Raw genomic sequence first — 25,463 nt, 5'->3', positions numbered from 1 at the left:
ATGAACGTATTTCCCCAAATGTACGAGTGTAATACACCCACTGTACAAGCACCTCTAAAGTTCACAAATTAACATCTAATCTAATTACTTTAATTCATACACAAACAAATGTTTATGAATGCGAGTTCCATTTCTATGCATTCATTTACAAATATTCAGCAACTGCAAATGGGTCCTACTGGGTACAGTGTAAACATGTTGTTGAATGCAATGAAATACTGCTAGTATTTTTCCAAATAGAGTACTGCTGCAGAAAGTCAAAGCCTATAAATCTCTGTCTGTGTCTTAAAACCTGAGTAATATGCAACACTTATTCCATTAACATGTAATAAGTCTTCACTGTGGCACTGAAGCACCCTTCGTGTCAGCGGTCTGTTTCGCCTGAACTGGCAACCCGACCCGCATGCCATCCCAGGATACCGCAACTGAACACGGAGCGGCTCCCTTTTCATCCAGCCCTCATCATGGAATCAAACATTGTCTTTTCCAGCCACACTAACAAGCTCAAGCTAACACCCGGAGGCCTAACCCAATGTCTTTAAGATGATTGAAGCAGCCAGAGGTGGCCTCAGCCATGTTTCCAAGCACCAAGCAACCCCAAAAGCCTTATCCTATTAAACCACATACAATGTCTCATGTGTTGAGCCACGAGCAGACATGCAAACTGGAGCGATTTTCCGTTTGAGAGCGAGAGATTACTGTAAAAGAAGTGGTGGGAAGGATGACAGTCAGAAGGGAGAGGGAGATGTGGCGGTTTGGGCCCATCTGGTTCTTGCTAAGTCAATGAAGGGAGGAAGAAAAGCTGAGCAGATACACTAAGCATTAGTGGTTAACCAACTACTAATGAGGGAAAAAGAAAAACATTGAACTCAGATGAAACCGTTTAGCATACAGTGGTGTACAATGTCCTTACTGGGTTTCAGGGAAAAGATGGCCAACACTCACGTAAGCCCCATGTGTAATAACCAAGGGGGATGAAAAGAGGTGGAGGTTGGGCCTGTTTCTAATTTATCTGTGCGTGTGTGTTTTAACCCATCCTCAGAGTATAGGAATCTGTTTTAACTCATGTATCCAATACACATACTTCCACACCTTTGATACAGCAAATGTCCGGGGCACTCGGCTCCAGTGTAGCCTTGGCATGTAAAGCTTGATCCTCTTTGCCAGGGTATGGGGGCTTGAGGGTTTTCTTCATTCCTCTGATCGCCTCTCTTCCCTCATATCCCCCCCACTACCTTCCCCCCTCAAAGCTCTGGAATAAATCCTGGGAAATGAGAGGGCCTCCTGCCCCCGCGCTGCTACTCATTCCCAGGTGTGCGAATCCCAGGTCATCCCAGGATCAGACAGTCCCACTGCCAGAGCGTTGGAGAGAGGAATAATAAATGACGGCAGATACAAAAAGTACGGAGGCATGTGAAGTGAGGACCGGGAGAAAGGTGAGAAGTGGGGAAAGAAAAAAGAAACACCCTGAAATAAAATAGATGCAAGAGACTAGCCCTAGATTTTGGGAATGCGAGCCATGCTGAAACTATTCAACTCAAAATCAGCACCATGTGTCCTCCAGAGCCTTATTATCCCATAAATGAACTTTATTGAGGCAACAAAGTGCTTTGGAGCTCTGCAAAAACATTAAAGGGGCCTCGGCTGTCTCGGCCCCAAGCCAAGAGTAGTCCGATTCCTCAGGGGACTAATGAAAAGAGAGGGGCCGCTGGCCTTGTGTCCACTGCCCCCAGTGTAGCCTCACGAGCAGGCTGGCCTGGCACTGCTTGAGTAATGGCCTATTAGAGACAGAGAAATAGTTAGCAATTACACCAGGGAGACAAATATGGAACAGACCTCTTGACTGACCTGACCTGTGGAATTAACCAGGAAGGAAGGATGACAGACGAAAGGTAAAACAGCAGGAAGGAAGGAAGCAGTGGGGAGAAGGAGGAAACGAAGATAGATGACAGGACAGCAAGCTCAAATGACTGGGCAAGCAAACCAGGAATGGGCTCCTTTCGATAATTGTATTACTTTTTTTGGGGGGGAGGGTTATTTGCACCATAAAAGTACAATTATGAGATGAGAAAATTGCCATTATTTTATATTGTATTTTAGATTATATTCACGTGGAGCACTTTCCTTGAAACAAGGTGTTTGAATGACCACACACTAACAGAAACTCTATGTCAGAGTGTACTGTGTAAGACTGCCAGGGGTTTTTTTTGGTTAAAAAATATAACGAAACTGCCCGATATAATGTGTCTTAAAGGCAAATTCCACAGATTTTATTCATCAAAGTCTGATAAATAGTTTCAAGTGATGTCACTTGTGGCAGTGTGGGTTGGGGGCTGAAGACAATTTAAAGGAAGGACATTAAAAAAATCTGGGGGTGTGGGAATTCAAAAACAAGTGAGTTTACCGGACCTACTCATCTCTGCTTGAGGCTTGCGGATGGAGATTACGTTTGCTGTCACTCACTAGCATAACACACATGCATCTCTGTTGCTGATAGTTGCATTGTGTGTAATAAAGGCTCCAGCTTTGGGAGAATGTGTGGAATTTCCTACAAAAGTAGATTTCTTGTGCTGATGCAATGAATTAGATCATTTTCTTTAAATCATCCATCAATGGAGCAATGTTAAATTGTTGGGGAAGTAGGAGGCAAGAGGGAGCCCAAAAGAAATGTTTTGGTCTAGGGGTCCCAAACAGATTAATGCGACTTCCACACTGGTGATAGAAGTGAGGGCAAGCGGGGTATAAGATGTTGAGAAAGCTATTTCATGTGTCAGGTAGACATAAGAAAAACTAAATAAAAAAACACCTCCAGGTTTCTGTGCGGCTAACAATGCCAAACAACTACTCAAGGGAACAAGTGGCGCAGAGGTGGCACACTGCTGTGTGAGATAACACATGTTCGTGACAGCTCAGAGGACTGAAAGCAAAGATGTGGGCGTGTTTGTGATGTGTATATAACCACCCGCCTGCTTCCTCAGCCAGTTTACCACTCATGAGGCATGCGGTGGAAGGCCGGGGCTTATTCCAACATAAATAAAGTCTCTGATCCTTCTTGGGATGACGAATTCTATAAAGATGGGATTCTTTGTGGCCAGGAAAGGGGTTACAATGGTAAACCAAATGTGCCGCAAGTAGATGTATGGGATTGATTAGGAGCCTGGAAATGAGATTAAAGAGAAATCCACCAACAGATTGAATTGTATTTGCTATAATTGCTGAGAACAGCTTATTCAGTGCAGACCGCAAAAAAGAGAATCATAAAACCAAGGGAGGAGGAGGAGGAGTGGAGAGGAGGGACGGCTGCCACTTGAAACCGGTGAGCTCTTCTCAAAGAAATCAAACCCAGGACAAGTCTTGTATCAATTAGGGAGGGGGGGGGGGGGTGCATGTGTGTGTGTGTGTATGAGCAGCGGATGGGATAAGGAATAGATTAGCACTAACTCATGAACTTTGAGTTCTGCTTGAAGCTTGTATTAATGATTTTCTTTTTGTAGTATTAGTTATCTTGATTGTTTACAAAGGCAAAGGCCACTTCAACCACATTGTACTGTTAAAATGGAAAATGTGCTCAATGACAGCATGCGATGAATTTATCCGAAATGAGATAACCGAGACAGCCATGACCTCTGTTCTCAGCATCCCATTGAAAAGAGCTTTAATGAAAAATAAATCTTGCGAATAGAAAAAGACCAACAGACAAATCAATAGGGGCACAGGCTCAAAGATAAAAGTGAGCAATGTGTGCCAAAGAGCTACTCGCTCGCATTCCTGGGTTGATTGTACTTAAAGTGAAACCACATGAACTGAGCTCTTCCCACAAGAGAAGTAACAGTGTGTGAAACTAAAAGCATACAAACTGTGTGGCTTAAAGCCACTGAAAACCTGGTATTTTTCTGTAACATTAAGCATTCATGACTACATGAGAAATATCAACATTAAAAAACATCAGGGGGAAAAAGCTCAGTCAGTCAATCTGCTTCATCACATTGTGTGGGTGGGTGTCATTTGATCAGCAAGAAAGAAAAAAAAACACACAGCTGTAATTCACAACTCCCAATTGGTGCTCAGAAGTTTTATGCCATTACATTTTTCCAACGGAGCCTTTCCCACTTCAAATTAGTGACAAAAAGTACAAACAAACACAAACACAGCCGTCTTTCATGTAAAATAACCAAAAAGATGTTCAGACTTTAGCAGAAATGGCTGTGTTTGTATAGAACCACGTTGTTGGCTGCTGGCACAAGGTCACTTTGAGCTAAATGCTCACATCAGCATGCTCATATTCTCTCAATGACAATGCTAGCATACTCATGGTTAGCAGATACAAATTACAGCTATGGTAATAAGTTGTGCAGGAATTTGATGGTAACCAGACTTAGTGAACACATTTTGAAAGTTTGGGCAGATGGTGCAGCTAAATGAAAATAAATAATTTAAAACTAAAATCAGTAAAATACATTGTCTGCTTCGAGCAGAACATCAGCATGCTTAATGTTTAACATGTTCATCATCTTAGTTTAGCATTTTATCTCTTTTATACACAGTCTATGGTTAACATTTGCTCAATAGCAAAGTGCAGCTGAGGGGCATAGAAATGTCATTAGTTGTGTATAGAATTTGGTCAAAAATGAATGTAAGGCAAATCTTAAATTTTTGACCAGATGATGGCCATGAAGGAAAAGTCAGTGGATCACCAAAGTTGTCACAATTCCTCCTCAAGCACTATGGATAGCTGACAAACCATCCAATAGTTTTCCAGACATTTCCCTGAAAAAGCTAAATGTCAACCATATTTTAGTGATAAAGAAATATTTTGGGGAATACCATAGTCAGTAGGATTCTGGGCACAACAAATGTGTGTACAAAATTAATTTGAAAAACATTAAATAGTCAGTGAAATATTTGAATCGGCAAGTGTGGCTGTAAATTGCATAAGGTTCTTAAACATAGTAATGACAAAAGACAATAAACAAAGATGTAGTTTTCTATGTTAGGCACTTTTATTTATTGATTGATTTTGTATTACTGACAAATTTACAAACAGATATTATTGCCAAAGACATCAACCAATTTAACAGATTGGTGTAGAGCATATTTATTTTGAGATTTAATTGTATTTAATGTAGACTATGTTAACAGAAGAGGGAAGAAAGTAAGAAATATTAATTAAACTGAGTGTTAATCCCTAATATCTGCATAAGAAAATGCAATAACATATAGTTTTCTAACCTATCTCTTGGCGCATACATAGTTTGTTGGGCCAAAATATAAAAACAGAGAGCAAGACATTTTATTTGTGTGTCAGCAGAAAAGGCAAATACAGGAGTGCTTCAAAAAACTACTTGTTATCCACATAAATAAAGAGGATCACTTCTATTCTTATCCTACGGTAAATGTTACCCTGAACGTGTGTTGTGCCGTTCTACTTCCAGACCTGCTGAATATCAGAAATGTCACACTGTAGTACAGTAATTAAAAGTAGTACAAAGCTATTAAAAATATATCAGTGTAAAGGCATCAGAGACTCGCTCAACAATCACAACACTACACCATCAAGAGTCACAAAGAGCTGGCTCAGGGGTACGCAACACTTGCTCTAGAAGAGCTGCAAAGTTCACTACTCAGCTGGGACACTTGCTGTCTTTACAAAGAGGTTTGGTTTAAATGTAGAAATGTAAAGCAACATATATTAGGAGATAAAGCTCTGTCAATTCAGTTTTACAGTCACAATTCATATTCTTCCAGAAATACGTAAGATTTATGATGTATGTCCCTGGTGTTGAGAACAAGCATTCAGAAATTGCAGCGTCCAAAAACAACTGCTGCCTACCCCTGGGCCACACTGATTATTACAATTTCTATCAACTTGGCCTGCCAAGTCTCACCACTAGAGGACACTCTGGTTTCAACAAAAAAGAGGATGTGTCACTGCAAACTGTAGGAAACAGCAAGATCTCCACTCCAGCAAACCCCCATGACTCAAATCCAGCACAGACTTCTATAGCCACTTTAAAACAGGTCACAAAACTATCAACCACATACCAAAATAGTGAGTAGTTTTAGATTTGAATGATTGTACCCTTTTTAGGGTCTTTGGTGTTTGGATCATTCTGCTGGTTTGGACCTCCAGAAGATGATAACCGTGCCTTAAACTCAGCATGGTCTCAAGAAACTAGCTGAAGTGTTACAACTGACATGAACAAGGTTTTAAGGACAGGTTCACATTATTTCAAGTATGTCTACAGTAATACTCAGACAAAAGAACGTACAATACAATTATGTTATTATCCTTCTTACCAAACCGGACGTGAAGGAATCCTCTAATAATGCTGTTCTAATGTAATAGGGGAAAATATCCACATTCCTCTCACTAAAGCCAATATGAGGCTTCAGCATCACATCAGGTGGATGACTACTAAAGTTACAGATTTCTAATCCAATCCTACTCTTTAGGGCTGTCCCTGTCTTGGGAGTCAAAATGAGAGAATGTTATCCTAAAGTAACCTTGAAAGAAAGTCCCCCATTTTTAACAATAAAATAATTTTAGTAAGGGATCTTTTTGCTGCCTGTATGGACAGCAGGAGTTATTACAGCAGCCTTAATGTAGGCTACAGAAAGGCATCTGAGTATTTCATTGTATTAAAGGAGAGGTTCTAAATCTTTCACATCCGGCTTAAATTGTAGTCACATGCCCATATGAAACAGGCTTTGCTTGCTGCGATCACACTGAACATAAGAGGAACCATTCCCAAAGCGACTTCGATGCAAGTGATCATGGACAAAAAAATAAGTCCAAATGTTGTGAAAAAAGTGAATTCCAACATTAATCTGAAGCCAATATTTGTCTCCTGCCGTCTGAGTTAATCAAAGCAATTGCATATCTCATCAAATGAAGTACAAAAAAATAAATAAAAAAAACTTGGGAAAATATCAACTTTATATTTTTTCACTTTTTTTTGCAGGATCAAGAAATGCGAATTTTATCACCCATGATTTACACTGAAAGTACATTAGGATCTTTTAGTGGCTATCGATTACAGCAACCATAATCCATTACAACATTTGTGTGGGCACTTGACTCTTGTTGAAAAGACAGACATAACATATTGTGAACTAATCTTTTAAGATCAAATTGGATCAGTTTTTTCTCAATAAAACGTTGCTGTTAAACAGAAAAAAAACTATTGTATGAGAGCTGACTGTCAGGTGGGAATGTGAAAAGTGGTCGTCGTGTTCATGTCCATTTTACATTTCAGCTAGAGTTAGCTCTATGCAAGTGACCCAGGTGTCAGTTTACTTCCATATCATTGAATAAAATGGGCTAAAGCAGTATCATTAAATACAGGTTCGACAGGCAAATGCTGTAAGAGAGATTGAAATGTGTTCCTGCATATGTTTACTTTAAGTCAAAATCTTTTCACATGTCAGTATGATACAATATATTTTTGAAGAGAATCGAGTTTGTAATATGCTGCATTTCTACTGAAGTTGAAATAACACATTAGAATCTAAAATCTACAGTTATTCACATTAACCCACAACACAGAGATTTAGATGTTTGGGAACCGAAATGCAGCCATAAAAAAAAAGATTTCAGAGCAGCTTGTTTGGATAAATGTTGCCCAATGACAAACACGCAAACACACACGCACACGCACACACACACACACACACACACACACACACACACACACACACACACACACACACACACACACACACACACACACACACACACACACACACAAACACACACAAACACACACAAACACACACAAACACACTGGAGCACCCACAGGGGCCGCAGCAGGGGAACTCTGCATTGGGAGATTTTGGGAACAGTGAATTTGAGTCAGCAGGTAGCATTTTGTTTTGTCAGAGGAAGCTTTTAACACACAAACTCCTGTCTCATGCGGATGATCTGCAGTAAGGCGGCCTGGACGTCTTCATCCATGTGGCCCTGCAAGAGAAACACAGTCAGAATTGGCTTCATTCTAATCCTTTTGTAACATATTTTTCCCATATTTACTCACATGACAGATTATTCTGTGCTTAAGCTCCTAACGGCTACTGTGCACTTATACATATTGATAAATCATTTGGGTTGAGTGAGTCCATATTTTGCCTTTTTTAAGTTTCCTACTTTGATTATTGCATTAGCAGCCTGCACCCACTGGCTTTCAAACCATTACAGCTCCCATTACAACAATTCCCCATTCCATCTGCAAAGGCTGCCTAGACTAATAAGCAGGCTTTCAGACAATAGTTTAGAACACAATGTACCCCAGTGTAAACACATGAATTCCCTTAGCTTTTAGATAGTGACATACTGTCGTGCTGAAAGTAACTTTTATATGTCAAAACCCAAACCATGGTTCGATTAAACAGACATGATTTCACAAACAAATTGCTTTCTACATATCATTCAATGTTTTCAATAGTGTGATCATGTATTTTGTACATGCCCTGTGCATTGCTAGTGTGTCAAACCCTTCTGTGATCCGTTTGGCCTCTCAAAGACGTCGACTGCCACTAGATAGACTGTTTCTGCACCAAGTTGGACCAGTATTTATTACAATTACTTTATGTTGCCAAGTGGATGGCAGAAATGAATGTCATTGTCTAGCAAATAATCGTTGCAAAGGGAATTTTGTTGTCAAAATCAGATAAAGCAGTACTGGGAGTGGAACTCAAAGTCAGCTTTTATCAGTCAAGTGGGTTTTAATGAAAACGTCGAAAAATAAAGGAAAAGTTTAATACATGAGCACTTTAATCAGTTAAATTAGTCTTTTATCTCTGTCAGTTCAACTTCCTAATTTTTGTTGTTCTCAACCCATGCTATTTTTGGATAAGAACATTCATGGGGATGAAGGTAAAACATTATTTTTCTTAATTCAGACAACTCTCCTCCTAAACATAGATTGATGAGCGGAACTTACCTGTGCTGCACTGAGAAGATGAGTTCGATAAATTGAAACCACCTCCCTGTGTTGCCTCTCAGCATCCTTTATGGAGCAGAAGGGAGGGAGGAAGACATGAAGACGACACTGGTTATTTTTCTAAAGTTGTTTATAGGTAAAATGAAATTATCAAAGACATTTTCTTTTCTTTGATGACGTTTATTTGGAAGATAAAACTACAGCAATGGAGATCACTCATTCTTATTTTCACCCTTATTCACCAAGTTAAAAGGAGTTATACATGGGGTCATCAATATTAGAAAATATGACCCTAGATTTTTTTATGTTTGAATGTATGAACTAGCTTATAAATCAAGAGAAATCTGTAAACATTGCCAAGAAAAGTGTAAAAATCACTGTTAAATGTATTCAAAAAAATAAGAACTTAAAGGCTCCTCCAAAAAGTCAGTCACAAAGAGCAAACTACTGTGTGGAGTCAATATGATTAATATAAAGCAGAATGTCCATGTTTATGTAAGATTCTGTAATCCATATTTTAAGATGTAGTGCATGTCCACTCACAGCCAGCTGCTGCTGAAGGTTCCTGATCTGGACTTGGAGTGTGTCGATGTGCTGGGTCTGTCTCTTGTTGGGCGCGTTGCTTGTGTACGCCAGCTGAGACAAACCATTCAGTGCCTGCTTCAACTGCTCCACGTCTGTCAGCAACTCTGTGATCTTTAACAATAATGTTCACACATTTTCATTACTTTACCAACCACACCACAAAACTGAAAAAAAAGGTTATCCCTAGAAATAGAAACAAATTGATCGGAAAAAACTGATCGTCTTTCTCAATCTACACTCATGTACAGGTAGTTACATTTCACTAAAGGTTAAACACACCAGCCTAATTCTTATTACCTTTTTGTCTTTGCCTTCAGTCTGCTGATCTGACGTCTGAATTCTCCTCTGAAGGTCACTGATGGTGCCGAGCGAATCATCGTATCTTTCTTTCAGCTCCTTAATTTCTCTGTCGATGGTGCGTCCCTTCTCCTGGACAGCCTCCATCTCTGTCCTGGCCATGTTCTCGCCCTCCCTTGCTTGTGCTTCGCCCCGATGGGCCTGTTCACACTCTTCTGCTAGGCTCTGTAGCTTGTTGCTCAGGTTGACAGCCTCTTCCTCCTGCTGCTGCTTCTCCTTCTTCAGCTGGTTCATTTGCTCTTCCTTGTAGCGAATTTCCTCGAGAGCCTGTGTGGCTTGCAGCAGCTCAGATTGCAGGGCAGATACATCTTCGGCCCTCTGGGTGCTGTTTTCCTCCTCTTCGCGGAGAGCCGTTTGAAGCTTAGTCAGCTCAGCCTCCAGGGCTTCCTTAGCTTTGGCCTGCTGCAGCAGAGAAGCCTGATCCCCGTGGCGTTCCTGCACTTCTCTCTGTAAGGTGCAGACCCTCTGGGCCTCCACCTGCTGAGCCTCTCTGGCTTTCTTGCAGTCGGCCTGGGTTTGCTGCATAGCGTCGTTGAGGGCCTTGAGCTCCGTGTCATACGTCGCTATCCGAGTCAACTCCGATTTCAGACGATCCTGGAGATTCTGGATCTGAGTGTTGAAGATGGCCTCCTGGGATTGTAGATCAGCATTCTGAACCGTTAGGTCCTTGTGCTGCTGCTCTAAGTCCACAAACTTGTTGGTCAATTCTTCAAATTTACACCTGAACTCTTCTCCCACATTCTTGTGCTTTTCACTAGTTACCAGAGCGGTGTCTAGCCTCTGTTGAACAGATTCAATCTCAACTTTAAGCTTCTGGTGTTCCTGTGTGTTCCTCTCTCTGGTAGACCTTTCTTTGTTATACTTCTCCTCCATTTCTGACAGCTTGACTGTCAACTCCTTCACCTGGGCACTGTGCGAGTGTTCTTTTTCCTTAGCCGCCGTCAGTGGGATGAACTTAGACTGAATAGCCTCCATAATGGTATCCAGTTCTTTCTTCTGGGCCTCTAGTTCTTCAGTAAGTTTGACTGTTTCCTCCTGCGACGACGCATACAGTGCTGACGCTTCGTTTTTTCTGTTCTCTGCCTCGACCACAGCAGTGTTCAACTTGTCTGTGATGGCTTTGTGGTCTTTCACAGGGACATAGTCTTTTTTGATCTCCAACAGAACTTTTTCCATCTCTTCGTTCAACTTATCCTTTCCTTCTTTCACATTCTTTAATTCTTCGCCACTTTCTTTTGCCTCTGCCTCCCACTTCAACATCTCACCCTTAACGCTCTCTAAGGTGGACCTTAACTCCATCTTCACTTGCTCATGCTGCTGTCTGGGAACATACTCCCCCTCCAAGCTCTGTTTCAGGGTCTGGCTCTGTGTGCTCAGCTGCACAAACTCTGTCTCTCGGTCGTCACATCTCTTCTCCAAAAGTTCAAGCTTCTTCACCAGGTCGGCGTTCTGAGATCTCAGAGCGTCCATGTCACTCTGGTGTCTCTCACTGGCACTTTGATGACTGCCGACAGTTTCCTGCAGCGTGACCCTCTCGGCTTGAAGCTGCTGGACTTGCGCCTCCGCTTTCCCGTAACGTTCGCTGGCCTCCACCAGTTTGTCCTCCAGCTCCTCCAAAGCTGTCACCATGTTCCTCCGAGCTTCATCGTGGTCCTTTATGGGTATGAAGTCCATCTCCACCCTGCTGCTGAACTCATCCAGCTGCTCTCGTAGTATGTCTCTTTCCTCCTCGCTCTCCTCCACCTCGTGAATTAGAGCCTGGCTTTTGGCGGTCAAATCGGCCAGTTTCCTTTTCAATGAAGAGTTTTGTTCTTCGAGAGCCGCCCGTATTCTCTGTTGCTCCTCGGCAGACATCATGGCCCCCGAGCCTCCCTGGGACGACGGACTGTCCAGCTTCCGGTGGAGTTCGGCCACCTCCTCTAGCACGCGGTCGTAGTCCTCCCTCAGCTCAGCGATCTGCCGTTCCTTCTCGTCAACCGCATTGGTCAGCAGGTTTTTCATGTTGTCGAACTTCTCGGCCGGTACCGTGTTGCCATGTTTGGTCTGGGCCTCCTTTAAATGGGTCTCCATTTCAAAAAGGGCTTCGGCTAGTTCATCTCTTTCCGCAGTCAGAAGTCCCAGGTCGTGGTTCAGCCTTTCTTCCTCGGCAGCTAGCTGGCTCTCGCTGCTCTTGTACTCCTCCAGGGCCTTCTCGCTCTGTTTGAGGCGGTTGCGAACGCGACCCACCTCGGCCGAAGCGCCCTCGTACTTGGCCTTCATATCCTGGAGCTGGGCGCGTAGGTCTTCTGTAGCTTGGCCTCCTAAATGTTCTTTGACAGCGACCACATGGGCCTGCAGCTGCTTGACCTTACACTCAGAGTCCAGCATCCTTTTCTGGACGTCTCCCAAGGCGTCCTCCAGGTCTTGAACCTGTTGGTCAGCCTGTTTCTGGATGGTGTCTCGGCTCTGGACCAGCTCTTGGCACTCGCGGTTCTTACGGTTTAGGGCAGATTGAAGCCGTGCCGTCTCTTCGTCCGCCGCCTGTTGTCTTCTCTTGACCGACTCCAGTTCATTCCGGAGTGCATCTAGTTCACCGGAGAGGTCCCAGCCCACAGTGGAATGACTCCTCTCTGGAGGTCTCGACAGTGAACGTGACATGGCAGAATTCTGAAGCAACTACAGAGAAATAGCAGAAAGCATATTTATTCAAAACCCACACCAAATGCAGAATTATCTTTAGTCATTTTATGGAAAGCATCCACAGAATAGTTGTTGATGACTTTGTGACACATCCACAAAAAGGTTCTGTAAGGACGCCTCCTCTTTCTTTCTTTTAAAGCTATAGAGTAACTTTTTCATATAAATCAATGTCGGTTACATTCAAGCCATTTCCAAACAAGTTGACACAAAGTTGATTAAGCCTATCAGCTCCACAAAACTCCCTCTGCATTTTTCAGTATGGCAGCGTTAACAAACTGGTGTCTCCTCCCGACAGTGGTGCAGGCGCTCAGAAAAATCCCAAGAAGCTCCCAAGAAATGTTTCAGTTGTTAATTTAACTGCTAAGAAAAAACCTTGACATACAGTATAAGGTATAACATCCATGTGCAATTCATTACCGAAAGCTTGTTGTGCGCCAACAATGGTGTTGTAATTACTCAGAATTCCTCATGCGGGCGACATGCATAGTTACGCACTATAGATTTAATAAGAGTATTTGCAAGCAATATTTAACTGTTCCAAAGATATCATCTTACCTGATCAGAATCCAGGCTGTGAGATTGTTTGACCAACGGATTTTCTTTACCTGCAAGACAAACATAACATTCAAACCTACTCATACTCATGGTGAAGAAATAACGGCATCACATTTCTTCTTTCAGATTTAACAAATGAAAGGAAGCCCACCTTTGATAACAGATTGCCCAGAGTAGTCTCCCTGTGAATACATAATGATAGAGCTAGTTCAGTTTTCACTAGGTAACAAATTGGAAACAGAGTGCATATCCACTAATAAAGAATTTCCTTTGAGACTTTTATATTTGAGATATGACTGACCATAGGACTCGGGAACTGGACCTTGACAGTCTCCAGAACTCGAACCCCTTTCTCTCTTTCTTTAGCACTGAATATCTCCTTCAACTGCTCTTTCTGATTCAATAGAAAGAAAGGTAAATACATTAGTTAGTCAAGCGAGACTCAGAACATCTCTTCGGGACTTAAAACTGTTAATACACCACACATTTCACTCATTTATTACACAAAGGGTTAGCAGGAACATAATACCAGCATTTCACATATTTATCAACATTTTATATTTCACTTTCTGTAGAAAAAGTTGCAGCAAGGTGTTTTCTTCTTCTTCATTCATTTAGTGCTGTTTAAGCAATAGTTAACTATTTGTATTAGCTTTTGATACATTCTGAAGAGAAGAGTTCTTGGGGGTAAAAATTAAACTTGCAGAGATCACACATTATCACTTAACAAGCAGCAACTTCAAGAAGAAGGTGCCTGATTCATGAAACCTACAACATAAAACACCTTGTGTACATGCAGAAAGACAAACAGGATTTATAGATTTAAGACAAAGACAATGGAACCAATTTATTTTTTCAGGAAATGACAAGATGTTGAATTGCTACAGCACTTGACCTTGGTTCCTGAATGTGTGGATGTTATCCAATGCTATTACAAGTCACAATCAACAGCTTTTCAGAGTATGCTACCTTCCTTTTCCCTCCCCTTCACTTCCCACTTGAACCGTTCTGTGTTGATACAGCACCAGTAACATCCTCCCAAGTCACTGCCAGGCTTAGCACTTTAAGGTTTCAAAGGTCATACAGTAACTGAAGCCTCTCTCCACACTGCACTCTAGACTGCTACTGCTGTAAAATATGGCCACCTGGATCATAATGTGCATCCAGTGTACGATTCTTCTTCCAAAAGGAATCATTTAAAAATTACAATAATTTAGACAATTGTGAATGAGGCCCACAATTTATAAGCAAACATTTTATTTCTCACCTCTTTTTGAGTGTCTTCCACAGTTTTCTTTTCCTGCAGATGAAAAAGAAAAAGACCATTATAGTCGATATATTATAGTCATATAGTCCAATTAATTTCAACTGCACATGTCATTTATAAATCCCTAATTTGATTGGATCTCCTAGTTGGCCTTTGAATTTAGATTGTTTCTGTCACATTGTATTAATTAATTAATTAATTAATTAATTGTATTGTATTGTATTATATGAGCTACTTAAATGTCAGATTAAATAATTTTGCAAATATCAAGTCTCAGTATCTTTACAGTACATTAATGCAAAACTACGCTATGCAAATTAAGACAACTATTTATCAACATGCAAAGTGACTGATTGATACAATGTACCAAAAATAGGGATGCAACGAGCCCTGCTGTGGTTACCCATTTTTGTTTTAGCACAACCTGGGACTATAAAATCAAGCCAAAGAGAGCATGACTTAGCTTGGCTTTTATTATTATATTACTTACACACACAAAACTCAAACCTCTATTAGGACCGTCGGATCTCCCCCACTTATAGTTAAAGGACTGGCATGCTTGGAGGCTCGCTGTGGGGTTGTTGTTTGGTTTACCTGTGCTAGCTGTTGCTGGAGTACGTTGACCTCATCTAACAGAGCTCTCTGCTCCTGGTGGTACTTCTTGAGATTTTCCTGCAAGGTCTCGTTTTGCATCTCCAAGTCCTAAAAACAGAACCACACTTAAAAACCACAAAGCTTACAAGCTAAACTAAGGCATTCAAATTCCATTAACTGAATACAGAAATAAGAGAATGAGTCAAAAGGATGTCTTTAAGAGACAGTGAATTGAAGCGAGTACCCTTTGAATATAGTCTGTTAATGAAGCAAAGTAAAGTAAACATGCGTTTGGTTTGAATAGGGTGGATTGATCATTTTAACAGCACTTACATGTATGATCTGATCCCTTCTGTTGGCCTCAGCTGCCTCTGTTCTCTCCACTGAATGCTGCGGATTAGACAGGATCTTTTTTTTTACAACCGTGTTTTGAAGTTTAATTACCATAGACCTACTGTACCATTTGGTTCCATTACCATGAGCCTATGGAACAACTCTCATTTATAATCACTAGATGGCAGTCATGTACATCTGAGCGGCAGTCCTAAATTCCGAAATACAAAAGCTGTACTAAACAAAGAAAATCATTTTAAATGTGGAGCAACCGCAAGAAATGAAAAACATTTAGGCTTAGACAACGTGTCTTGGCATATAAATGCTCCACAGAGGATTCTAATTTATTAATGTCAACAGCTTTTCACAAATGTCAGTTCATTTCTGTTCTCATTATGCTACATGTACACACAAAAGGTACTGTAATATAGTATGTCAATAAGTAGTGTGGGGGAAGAAAAGCTGCTCCTCACTGTGGGTGAGGTTCAATGGATGATATCTGCCAATGAAGTGAAGGCTGCATGATTACCTGTCGCTTCCACTGTTCTATCTTTGCAGCCTCTTGATCTGTATATAAAAAAGTGAGCAGACAGCAAAGGTCAGATTTTATTATTTTCTCTCATATGGTATGGAAACATGTTCAAAGAAATATAGAATAATATATGGAATCAGGACATCATGGTGAATTATTCATTATGGTGAATAAGTGATTAAAAACTAAAGGAATTCAAAGCATTACTATTGTAGAGTATAAGACATTTCTGCCTGCAATAACTGTATTATGATTTGACATCTTTTCTGAAGTGTAGTCAAAATTCGTAGGTGATTTCTAGTGAAGTATCCTTAATTATTTTTTTTTGATCTGACCAGTCATTGTCGTAATCAATTATTGTGCTAATTATGCTTTTTCTTGTATTTATTCCAAACAAGGGGACACCGGATTAATTTATGTTCAGTTGCGTTTTGCATTGCAATCTGACCTCTGGTGGCTTTGTCCAGGAAACTTTTGACCATCATAACAAGTTCCGGATTCTTGCTGAGGCGAGCGTAGTGAAAAGCATCGTAACCGAAGCCGTCAACTGCCTTCACGTCAACACCGCTCTTCAGCAACACCTCCACTGCATCCTTACATCCGTACTCGCAGCCCAGAATCAGCGCCGTCCTGATTAGCATCGACAAAAGAGAGTTAATGAGCAAGAAAACAAGCTACGAAACAGCTGGGTCTTTATAAATGAGACATTCAAATCAGAACAGTGTCAAAACTACAATGCTGAACTTATACTGCTGAATAATTCAGTAGCTGGTGTGCCCATGCTGAGTTTATTTGTCTCTTTTTTGAGAAAAAAAATTCTCTCAGGTCATTGTTTTTTATTTGTTTTAAAGGGACTGTTTCTTGTTTATGTTGGAAAATGCTGCTTGGAAACCAAAATACATAAACGGTCAGAAAAACCTGATTTATACTTTTATAGAAAGCAGAAAATATACATGTTAGATATTCTCAGGCGTTACTTTATTGTTACTTGGTTGAACATGTGAAATACTACTGCGATTCTACTGCAATGTATTAAATGAAAAGTGGAGTAAGCGATATTCGAAGAAAACAAAATCCCTTTAGTCAAAATCATTGAATATCTACTTGCGATCCTCTACCAGTCCGTACTGTGTTTGCTTAAAAACAAATCTAGTGTTAACAAAGCCTAGGGTCTGTATCTAGCATGTTGCTAGCTATGGTGGGCCCCCTTTGTTTACATACTGGTTTACAGAGCCCATGCTGTGTATTAACACTAGATGTTTTTTTTAACACCAGGGCTCTGTATGCTTTTATTTTAGGCCTTTGTTTATAAAACTGAATTTTGTCAGCAGAATATTTTCAATTTTTTCTTTTTCTAAAGTTGATAGTGAACACAACTTAAATGAGGTAATGGCTCGTACTTGTTTTGTTTGTCCCGGAGGGTGATATCAGCCCCTCTCTCCAGCAGCAGCTGACAGATGCGTGGATGACACATTTGGGTTGCCAGTACCAGAGGTGTCCTGCCATCCTGGACAAAAAGACAAGACATATACAGCATATGAATAAACAAAAGTACATTCAGCCACAAAATCGCACACTTATAAGCACAATACATTTCTATACAGTCGTCCGAATCAATGTATCTTTCACCTCAGAGCAAAAGATGACCTGAATGATCCAAAAGAAAGAAAGCATTCATTCAAGTAGACTCAATTAAGATTGATTGAAGACCATTTTGTGCTGGCCAAACCGACTGTGAATGGATTTAATAACTGCCATTGACAATATAAGATCATTTTAAGAGCAAGCAGAACCACATGGACAATGAAAATATCAATCTTAGAATAGACAATTGCAAAACACAATGGCAAATTAACTGAACTATCAATTCTTACAAAATCACTGGCATTTACAGACGTCCCGCTGTCACAAAGAAGTTTCACGCTGGAGGAGCAGCCCGCCATGACTGTGGAGATAAAGAATAAAAACGAGTTCAATCATTTCAGCCCATGTCCTGATACCACTTACATATCCACTCAGCTCACACAGCAGGACGAACCTGCTGTGGCTTGTCAGGGTTTACATTAATTTTAGAGTGGATTCGAGTCAATCTTACCAGCATCATGTAGAGCAGTTCTTCCTTGATGGTCCACATTTCCAACTGGACAGTTGTTCTGTAAAAATAACACAAACACAGTTTGCCACAACAGAATCAAGTGAAGCAAATTATTTTCCTAGATGACTTATTTGGCGTTTTTTTTAAATATCCCTGGATCCCTGTAGTGTTAAATATCTGTTAAAAACCAAAGTACACTCTATTTTCATTTATTTATTTGATAAATATTATTTCTTCTCTAAAGTGAAAAACTAAACAGAAAGAGGAGATTTAAGGTAATGCTGGTTACAAATAGTATTGACCGTGTCAAGTGTTACGATTTACTTTCTGTAATAAACAACAAGAAATAACTGTTTCATTAATGTATGCAAAACTCTGGAAATACATTTTTTTTAAAGTACAATATTTATTGCATATCAAATGTCTTTATAACTCCACCGGTTGGCAGTGGAACCTTAGAAGTAGGGCATATTAGGCTATGTGGCGCTGTGCTGATATGCTTGCTGATATGCTAGTCACATCTCTACACAGTCAGTCAGCTGGTTGGATACATGAGATTGCACTACTGTGGTGATGAGGCCCTGCTATGAAGGCCTTGAGGACTCAATGCTAACAGGGGCCTGATGTTGCTGGGTAAGCTTGCCAGCAACTCCGGCTCCCACTCTGAAAACCCAACTCTCTCTAGCAACAAGGGGCAAAAATTAGCAACATGCTCAAATGGCAAAGCGAGGGAGGAGGGGGCAGGGGGGCAGGGGTGTACTTGGGTGCAGAACTGATAGTAGAGCATGGAGGGGGGATATCCTATGTCTTGATGGTTAGGGCTGACGGGGGGGATGGAGTGGAGTGGAGTAGAGTGGAGGTGGGGGGGCGGGAGGGTTGGCGTCCAGAGGCTATGTCTGGTGTGATGACGGCACCAAGAATGGACGGCAGGTTTGCAGGAGGGCAGGCTTGTCAACACCACTGCCAACAACCCCCTGCCATGCAAGAGATGGGGGCAGGGGGAAGGGCTACAACACTGCGAAAGCACAATATTGCAGAGATAGTCCACTCATTGTAAACACATAAATCCTCCTGTGGGTCATGGTGACTCAACAGGGCCCACTGTTTTCCGATACAGCGTGGACTCAGCTGCCAGAGCTGTTTGGCAATAATTATTTAAAGGAGCTGGAAGGGAAACTGCTCTGACTGGCCAGTGACTGGGAAGCTGCACTCTGGCACAGATATACAGTAGAGTAGAGTGTGGAGATACACAACACATCAAAAAAGACAACCACATAATTGACATTGTCTTGAAATTTGGAACATGTTCTCACAGGAGTTTCTATCAGACGGGCACAATAAGCCCCTTTCACATTTCATCTGACCCAGAAAATGTCCAGATTTACCCTTTCACACATGCAGCACACAACGCACATCCCCTGCTCTGACCCTGACATAGTACCAGGGGGCCACCTGGGTAAAATCCGGGCCAGATAAGCCTGACATTTGTGTTCACACACATCGACTCACCCGGATAAATTCCAGATAAATTCAGAGTCAAAGTGAGTGCATGTGTGAAAGGAGCTATAGTAGAGGAACAGAGGGACGACAACTGCACTTTACCTGTAAGAGTTTCTGCACACACATAGAATGTCCATTTCTTGAAGCCAGATGAAGAGCATTTTTACCTGAAAGCAATAAATGAAGCGATCCAATTAGGTTAATTCACACTCAAGGATAATTTTAGAGCCAAATGTCGAAATTTGCAATTATTTATAAGGCGTATGTATGAGTCCACTTGAATCACTTCACAAGTGCCACATATTTAACTGAAAACGTAGAAATTGACGTTGGGAAATTGAATTGTGTTATGCACATGACACAATGATGATGCTGACGAACACACTTCATACTTTTGAGCAAGTTTCCTGGATTATTTGGCGTTGTAATACATTTGTAAATGTTTTGGTTAAAAAGGTGCTACGAGTAACTTTTAAATATCTCTGAAACAGTCTAATTTTTCCTCTGATGATCATAAATGACATGTAACAGCAATCGAGACCACCATTGCAAAGAATGCTATTTTTATATAGTTTTTCTTAAAGGTCACATATTATGCAAAACGCACTTTTTAAATGTGTTGGAACATAACTATGGGTCCACGGTGTGCCTAGGGACTGCCATAATGTAAAAAAAAAAAAAAACGCTCCTTTCCTCACCCTCCCCCTTTCTGAAAACCTCTCCAATATACTCCAGTCAGAATTCTCGCCGGCTATAACGTCACAGTCGGCACAGCCACTTCCCCATATTTTCTTTATATGTCCATGCTTCCCCCCCACATTAGTAACCAGCAACTTCCACCGTGCAGTAGTCTATGATAACCCCACCCCCTTCATTTCTTATTGGTCCACGGCCCCCCGAGACCCGATGGAAAATTTTCCGAGCGACAGCCATGTTGTTTTCCCCGCTAAGCGACAAGATGCCCGTAGTTCAGCAAAGCATGCTGAATGTTACATACACCAACACAGAATGCTTTTTCTCATACTCCACTAATTTATCTTAACCACAGCAGTCTATTAATGCCTCGTTTTTAATAACACAACGGATAGGAAGCTACTTGTGCTTTTTTTTAAACGGTGTAACTAAAATAATTATTTTTACCTGACTGGTGTATAGCTATTAGCTTTGGGACAAGCAACCTGCTTTTGCTCATAACATGCTGTTTATATTCCCCACAGCAGTCTGAAAATGCCTCGTTTTTAGTAAGACAAGGCATAGGAAGGTAATAGAGTCAAAGTCTAACTTTGAAGCTCATTTTTTCACTGATTTTAGTGATATTTTTAGCAGTTAGCTTCCGAGCTAGCTTCGGGAAAAGCATTGATAATTGCTCATAACAAGCTGTTTATATTCTCCACAGCAGTCTGAACATGCCTCGTTTTTAGCAAGACAAAGCATTGGAAGGTAATAGAGTCGAAGTCTAACTTTGAAGCTCATTTTTTCACTGATTTTAGTGATATTTTAGCCGTTAGCTTCCGAGCTAGCTTCGCAGTAGCCTCCATCTTTTGCTGCATTTTTATTGTGATTCGTGAACATGCCGTTTCCATTAGCTTGTGGCTGTCAGTGCATCTGTATGAACATAGTCTTTCATGTAGACAAGGATCGGTCATGTCAAACTGTTCAAAGTGCGGGTGAGCTCCTGCGTTACTAGCACTAGACATGGTTCTTCTCAGGCTAAACCTAACCATGGTAACATGCAGTGCCGGCACGGCAAGCTATGGACCTATGGGCAGACACCAATGGCTTCGCTTCCAGACAGGGGCGGGGGGAGCTCATAGATTGTATATTTACGAGGGGAGCTGCAGCTCGGTTTCAAAAATAGGCCATCATGAGATTAGCTGAAAATCAGGGTATAGAGGCATACTACAATAAATGATCTGAACGTTTTTTTCAACAAACAACTAAAGAAAAACGTATTAGGGACCTCTAAGACCATATAATATTTACAGAAAAGTGTATAATATGAGAGCTTTAATGCCTTTGGCATGGGTACGCTCACCAAGGAACACTACCGCTTTTGTCCAAAGGGGGTGCAAGAATTAACACAAACTGAGATTTCCTCAGAGCACCTTTAAACAACTACTATCTCCTGTTTTTGCCATGACTCTTGAGCCAGGTTAAGACAAATTGGGGGCTCTTCCGTAGTCATTTAAAAAGGTGTTTTTGATAAAGTCCAACTTTTACTGATTTAAGGAGTTTGGGCAAAATATTAGAGGCACTTCAAATTGAACAAATGTATGTACAGTGTTCTGCACACCTTTTTTGTTTAATCTTATCTAAACTTACCCGTGGCATCAGTTGCTGTGACATCAACATTGTTTCCCAGAAAGAGATTGATACAGTCAAGGTGTCCTCGCGTTGCAGCCAAATGAAACCTGGGCAAACAAGAGGGACAGAAACATAAGGACAGGAAAACAGACAGGGCATGAGACAGAGAGCATACAGCGTGCAGAAGAGAAGGGCAAGTGAAAAGGTGATAGGGTGTAGTGTGAGATGAGGATGAAACCTAAGGACAAGAGAATGACTGCAAATGGACGCTTGGGCTCCTCGCATTCAGCAAGATCTGCATTCTCGAAGCAAAAGAAAAACTTCAGGGTATGAATCCAAGGTAACTAAAGGCCAACAAACGTTCCTGCTGTATCAGCTTTATAGTTATATATGTGAGAACTATCATTATTTATCTTTTTAAATATATTAAAAATTTAATTACTGCACAAATATTCCCCATTCAAATTGGAGGTTTAAGAATAATGTTACCATTACATGTTGAAAACCTTTTTGTTCATTCTTGAACTTGGAAACAGCAGATGAAACTCAAAACTGAACTTTTTAAACAAGATTGAAAAGAAGTCCTTTAAATGTTGTGGGTAAAAAAAAGAAACCAGAATATCTACATTTCTGTGAGAACCAGGTAAATTCCATCTGCTAATGATTTATTTTTTAAATTCATGTTCAATTACCACAACGCATGCTTTTGCCGACATGATGTCTTTAATCCTTACTTTTCATGGTTAACATTCCTGTTCCCCTCTACTGATTTAACTCACAGCAGCACTGCTGTCACCGGCCATGAAAGTCTGCAAAGCACTTGCGTGTAAACCAATCTCGGTCTGTCACCCATCAAGCCACATGAACCTGTTTATACACTAACCCTGAGGTATCTGCCAAGGAGACAGCTAGGCTGTCACCTCAACACTGGCGCGGGTATTAAAAGCCGTGTTGATGGCCAAGAGATGCTCGTTCTCTGGGGAGCAGTTGAGGGTCCTGACCTCTTGGGGCAAACAGCAGACAGGAAGCAGACCTATCAGCAGACAGGAAGCGGAGCTATCCAAGTTAAGTGGATAAAAGTGATTTGACTTGCCAAGTTCATGGGCCACATCACTGTCCACAGGAAAGCTAAATGAATGTTTCTGAACAGAGTCAAAAGACATTATTGCAGACTTGAACTTATGTAGTAGATTCCTTAAGTAGATGAATGTGTGATGAATAAGGATATTTAATTGTTTGACAGTGAGTGGCACTAAGAGCTACCAAAATGTTTAAGGCTGAAAATCCTTTATTTCCAACAGTACATTATCACTATACAAATGATCATACAAAACATAGAAAGAGTTGATTTTTAAATCCACTAAACTAGACAACCATAGAAAGTGAATAACTCTCAGTGCAACCTAGACTGCAAACACACTGAGAAATCGACCGAACAGCTAAATGTCAGAGTCAGACACTGAAACAACCAACACAAATGCTCGGTTAAGATACACTGCCTACCCTGCTGGAGAACTCAGTAAAAGGGTTAGAGATTAATTTTAATAGACCTATGGGTCATGCTTTAAGAGAGCACATTCAGCTATGTCATTTCATCTTCACACTTACTCCTTGGGCGGCTTTCAGGTTAACAGCCTATGGGATACGGTGCTATTTTTAGAGAGTGGACAGAGAAGAGTCAACCAGAGTGTATACACTGACAGCTGAACCATATGATGAAGGGTGCCTCTTAAGGCACAACAGTCAAAGTACTAGCTTTATTATTTCCATGTTGTATAGATTGTACAAGATTCAAGTCGGTTGTTTGTTATTGGTAAGGACTGTCTAGTGGTCAGGAACTTGTTCAAGAAGTGAAAGTCAGTATAGACCCACAATATGCGTGTGCAGTGTTGTCAATGCAGTCCACATAATTAAAAGGCTAACATTCCCTTTAATTAAAAAACAAATACTATATATCCTTTGTTCTAAATCGGTCGCATGAACATCATACTGATCCAACAGTGAATACTCACAGCTTGCAATTGTTATTCTTAAAAAAGGCACTTGAGCACAAAATGTATTACTGCTAAATAGATATATCGGCCGGCCGATTTAATCGATTTTTTATTTATTTTTTTTATTTCTCAGCAATCATGTTGAGTAAGATGATTGCTGCCCCGGAGGAAGCCTTATAGCATATTAACAGCAGCAGCAGGTGTGTTGTAATACATTAGATTAATTCACACTTGACAGTTCCCCCTGACACCAATAGCATTGGTGACTTCTTGACTGTTAATAGTAGTTGATATTACTATAGTTATTATATAGAATTTATATAGTGCTTTATAGGAGGTCATTCGAAGACACTTTACATCAAACATATAGAAAATCATACTTCAAGAAAAAGAAAACAAAATACAGACAAATTAAAAGATAAGGTTTGGAGTGGACGTGGAGTCAGGTGTAATTATGCTTTCTTAAAGAGGTGAGTTTTGAGTTGACTTTTGAATGAGTTTATTTAGTCTAAGATGCTGATGTTTGGAGGGAGGGAGTTCCAGAGGGTTTGGTGCAGTTACATAAAATGCTTAATGTTCTGAGTTTGAAAATGCGTCATGTCACTTTAGACGTATTTGTAACACTTTATTCTTTTTTAGATAATGCATATTTCAATAAATAAAAAGTTCCTGTACACCTATCGACAGTAACAAGTATTTATATATATTTAAGGGTTCAAAAAAGTAAAATTTTTCAATATATATTTATGGGATTTTAAAAATATTATAATCGGCCGATTTAATCATTATCGTAATTTTTCTCAGAAAATAATCGGCATCGGCACCCAAAAATCCATATCGGTTGGGCCCTACTGCTAAACCTGACAAACAATGCACAGGCATCAGTATCTTTAGTCAGTGCCAGTGTCTCGAGTGGTGTGCTGTCATGTGGAGTTGCTGCTAAGCCCTTGTCATCTAGCTATTACAACAGCACAAAATGAGCAGGTGTGATGAGTTGGCTTCACTCAATGGGATCCAGCTAAATCCATGGCAGATATGTAAACTGTTTACACAGCTGGAAGCTGTGATAGAACAGTTGGAGCAGAATTAATTATCTGAACAGAGTGAGGCTAATTGAGGGCTCACCTAATTATACATATCGAGGGTACCCGTTTGTAATTAGTTTTGCCACCGACAGCCATGATAACAAGGGATTGGCAATTGACATTCCTTTGCTGACCAGAAAACCATAGACACGTGTCAATCCGTGTGTGGCCCACTGACCTATAAGCAGACTGGCTGAGGTGGGAAGGTGGTTCACTCTTATTTCGGGTAGATTGGGCAAAAGCTTGTCCTCTTCCAATAAATGTTCAGTAAAAGGGATTCTGGTCTGGTCTAGACGGCCAGCAGGGGAACACTAAATGATGAGCGTGACTGGGTTTGTGCACAACAACCTCTACAGTCTGTCATTACTAGTCACTAACTGCAGTCTGCAATACTGGCAGCCACCGTTCTGGATTTAGTTCTGAAGAATTCTAGCACCTTATTGTGACTTTGTGAGACCAGGAATTTATCAGGTTGTGTGTATACAATTCTGTTTATTTGCACACAATAATTGCTCTTTTGGATGGTGCCAACAGAGAGTTTCACCCACTGCTGAAAATACTCAGTACCTTTGCTTGTGGGATCTGGTGCTCTATATAGTTATGTGCTCCAACAAAGCCTTTGTCAAAATAAACATGAAGCACAG

The 25,463-nt window shown here is 40.8% G+C and overlaps 1 protein-coding gene across 3 annotated transcripts in view; it reads right to left on the bottom strand.

Annotated features, from left to right (window-relative positions):
• Positions 1–5,000: 5,000 nt before the first annotated feature.
• Positions 5,001–25,463, bottom strand: part of uacab (uveal autoantigen with coiled-coil domains and ankyrin repeats b) — a 44,146-nt gene continuing 23,683 nt past the window's right edge. For all 3 annotated transcript variants that reach the window (XM_080034008.1, XM_080034010.1, XM_080034009.1), the window contains exons 3-19: positions 21,759–21,847; positions 19,539–19,603; positions 17,937–17,994; positions 17,716–17,786; positions 17,242–17,348; positions 16,290–16,471; positions 15,839–15,876; positions 15,310–15,366; positions 14,977–15,084; positions 14,383–14,415; positions 13,417–13,509; positions 13,267–13,297; positions 13,116–13,165; positions 9,822–12,536; positions 9,483–9,635; positions 8,940–9,005; positions 5,001–7,960 (exon numbers count right to left, since the gene is read on the bottom strand). In XM_080034008.1, coding sequence (XP_079890134.1) covers positions 7,889–7,960; positions 8,940–9,005; positions 9,483–9,635; positions 9,822–12,536; positions 13,116–13,165; positions 13,267–13,297; positions 13,417–13,509; positions 14,383–14,415; positions 14,977–15,084; positions 15,310–15,366; positions 15,839–15,876; positions 16,290–16,471; positions 17,242–17,348; positions 17,716–17,786; positions 17,937–17,994; positions 19,539–19,603; positions 21,759–21,847 — 3,988 coding nt within the window. In that variant the 3' untranslated portion in view covers positions 5,001–7,888. The remainder of the gene's footprint in view (positions 7,961–8,939; positions 9,006–9,482; positions 9,636–9,821; positions 12,537–13,115; positions 13,166–13,266; positions 13,298–13,416; positions 13,510–14,382; positions 14,416–14,976; positions 15,085–15,309; positions 15,367–15,838; positions 15,877–16,289; positions 16,472–17,241; positions 17,349–17,715; positions 17,787–17,936; positions 17,995–19,538; positions 19,604–21,758; positions 21,848–25,463) is intronic.

Source organism: Ammodytes marinus (assembly GCF_949987685.1).
Source record: "Ammodytes marinus genome assembly, chromosome: 1".
NCBI lineage: Eukaryota > Metazoa > Chordata > Actinopteri > Uranoscopiformes > Ammodytidae > Ammodytes > Ammodytes marinus.
Note: the sequence above shows the minus strand (reverse complement) of the source record. Positions and strands in the feature narration are given on the sequence as shown.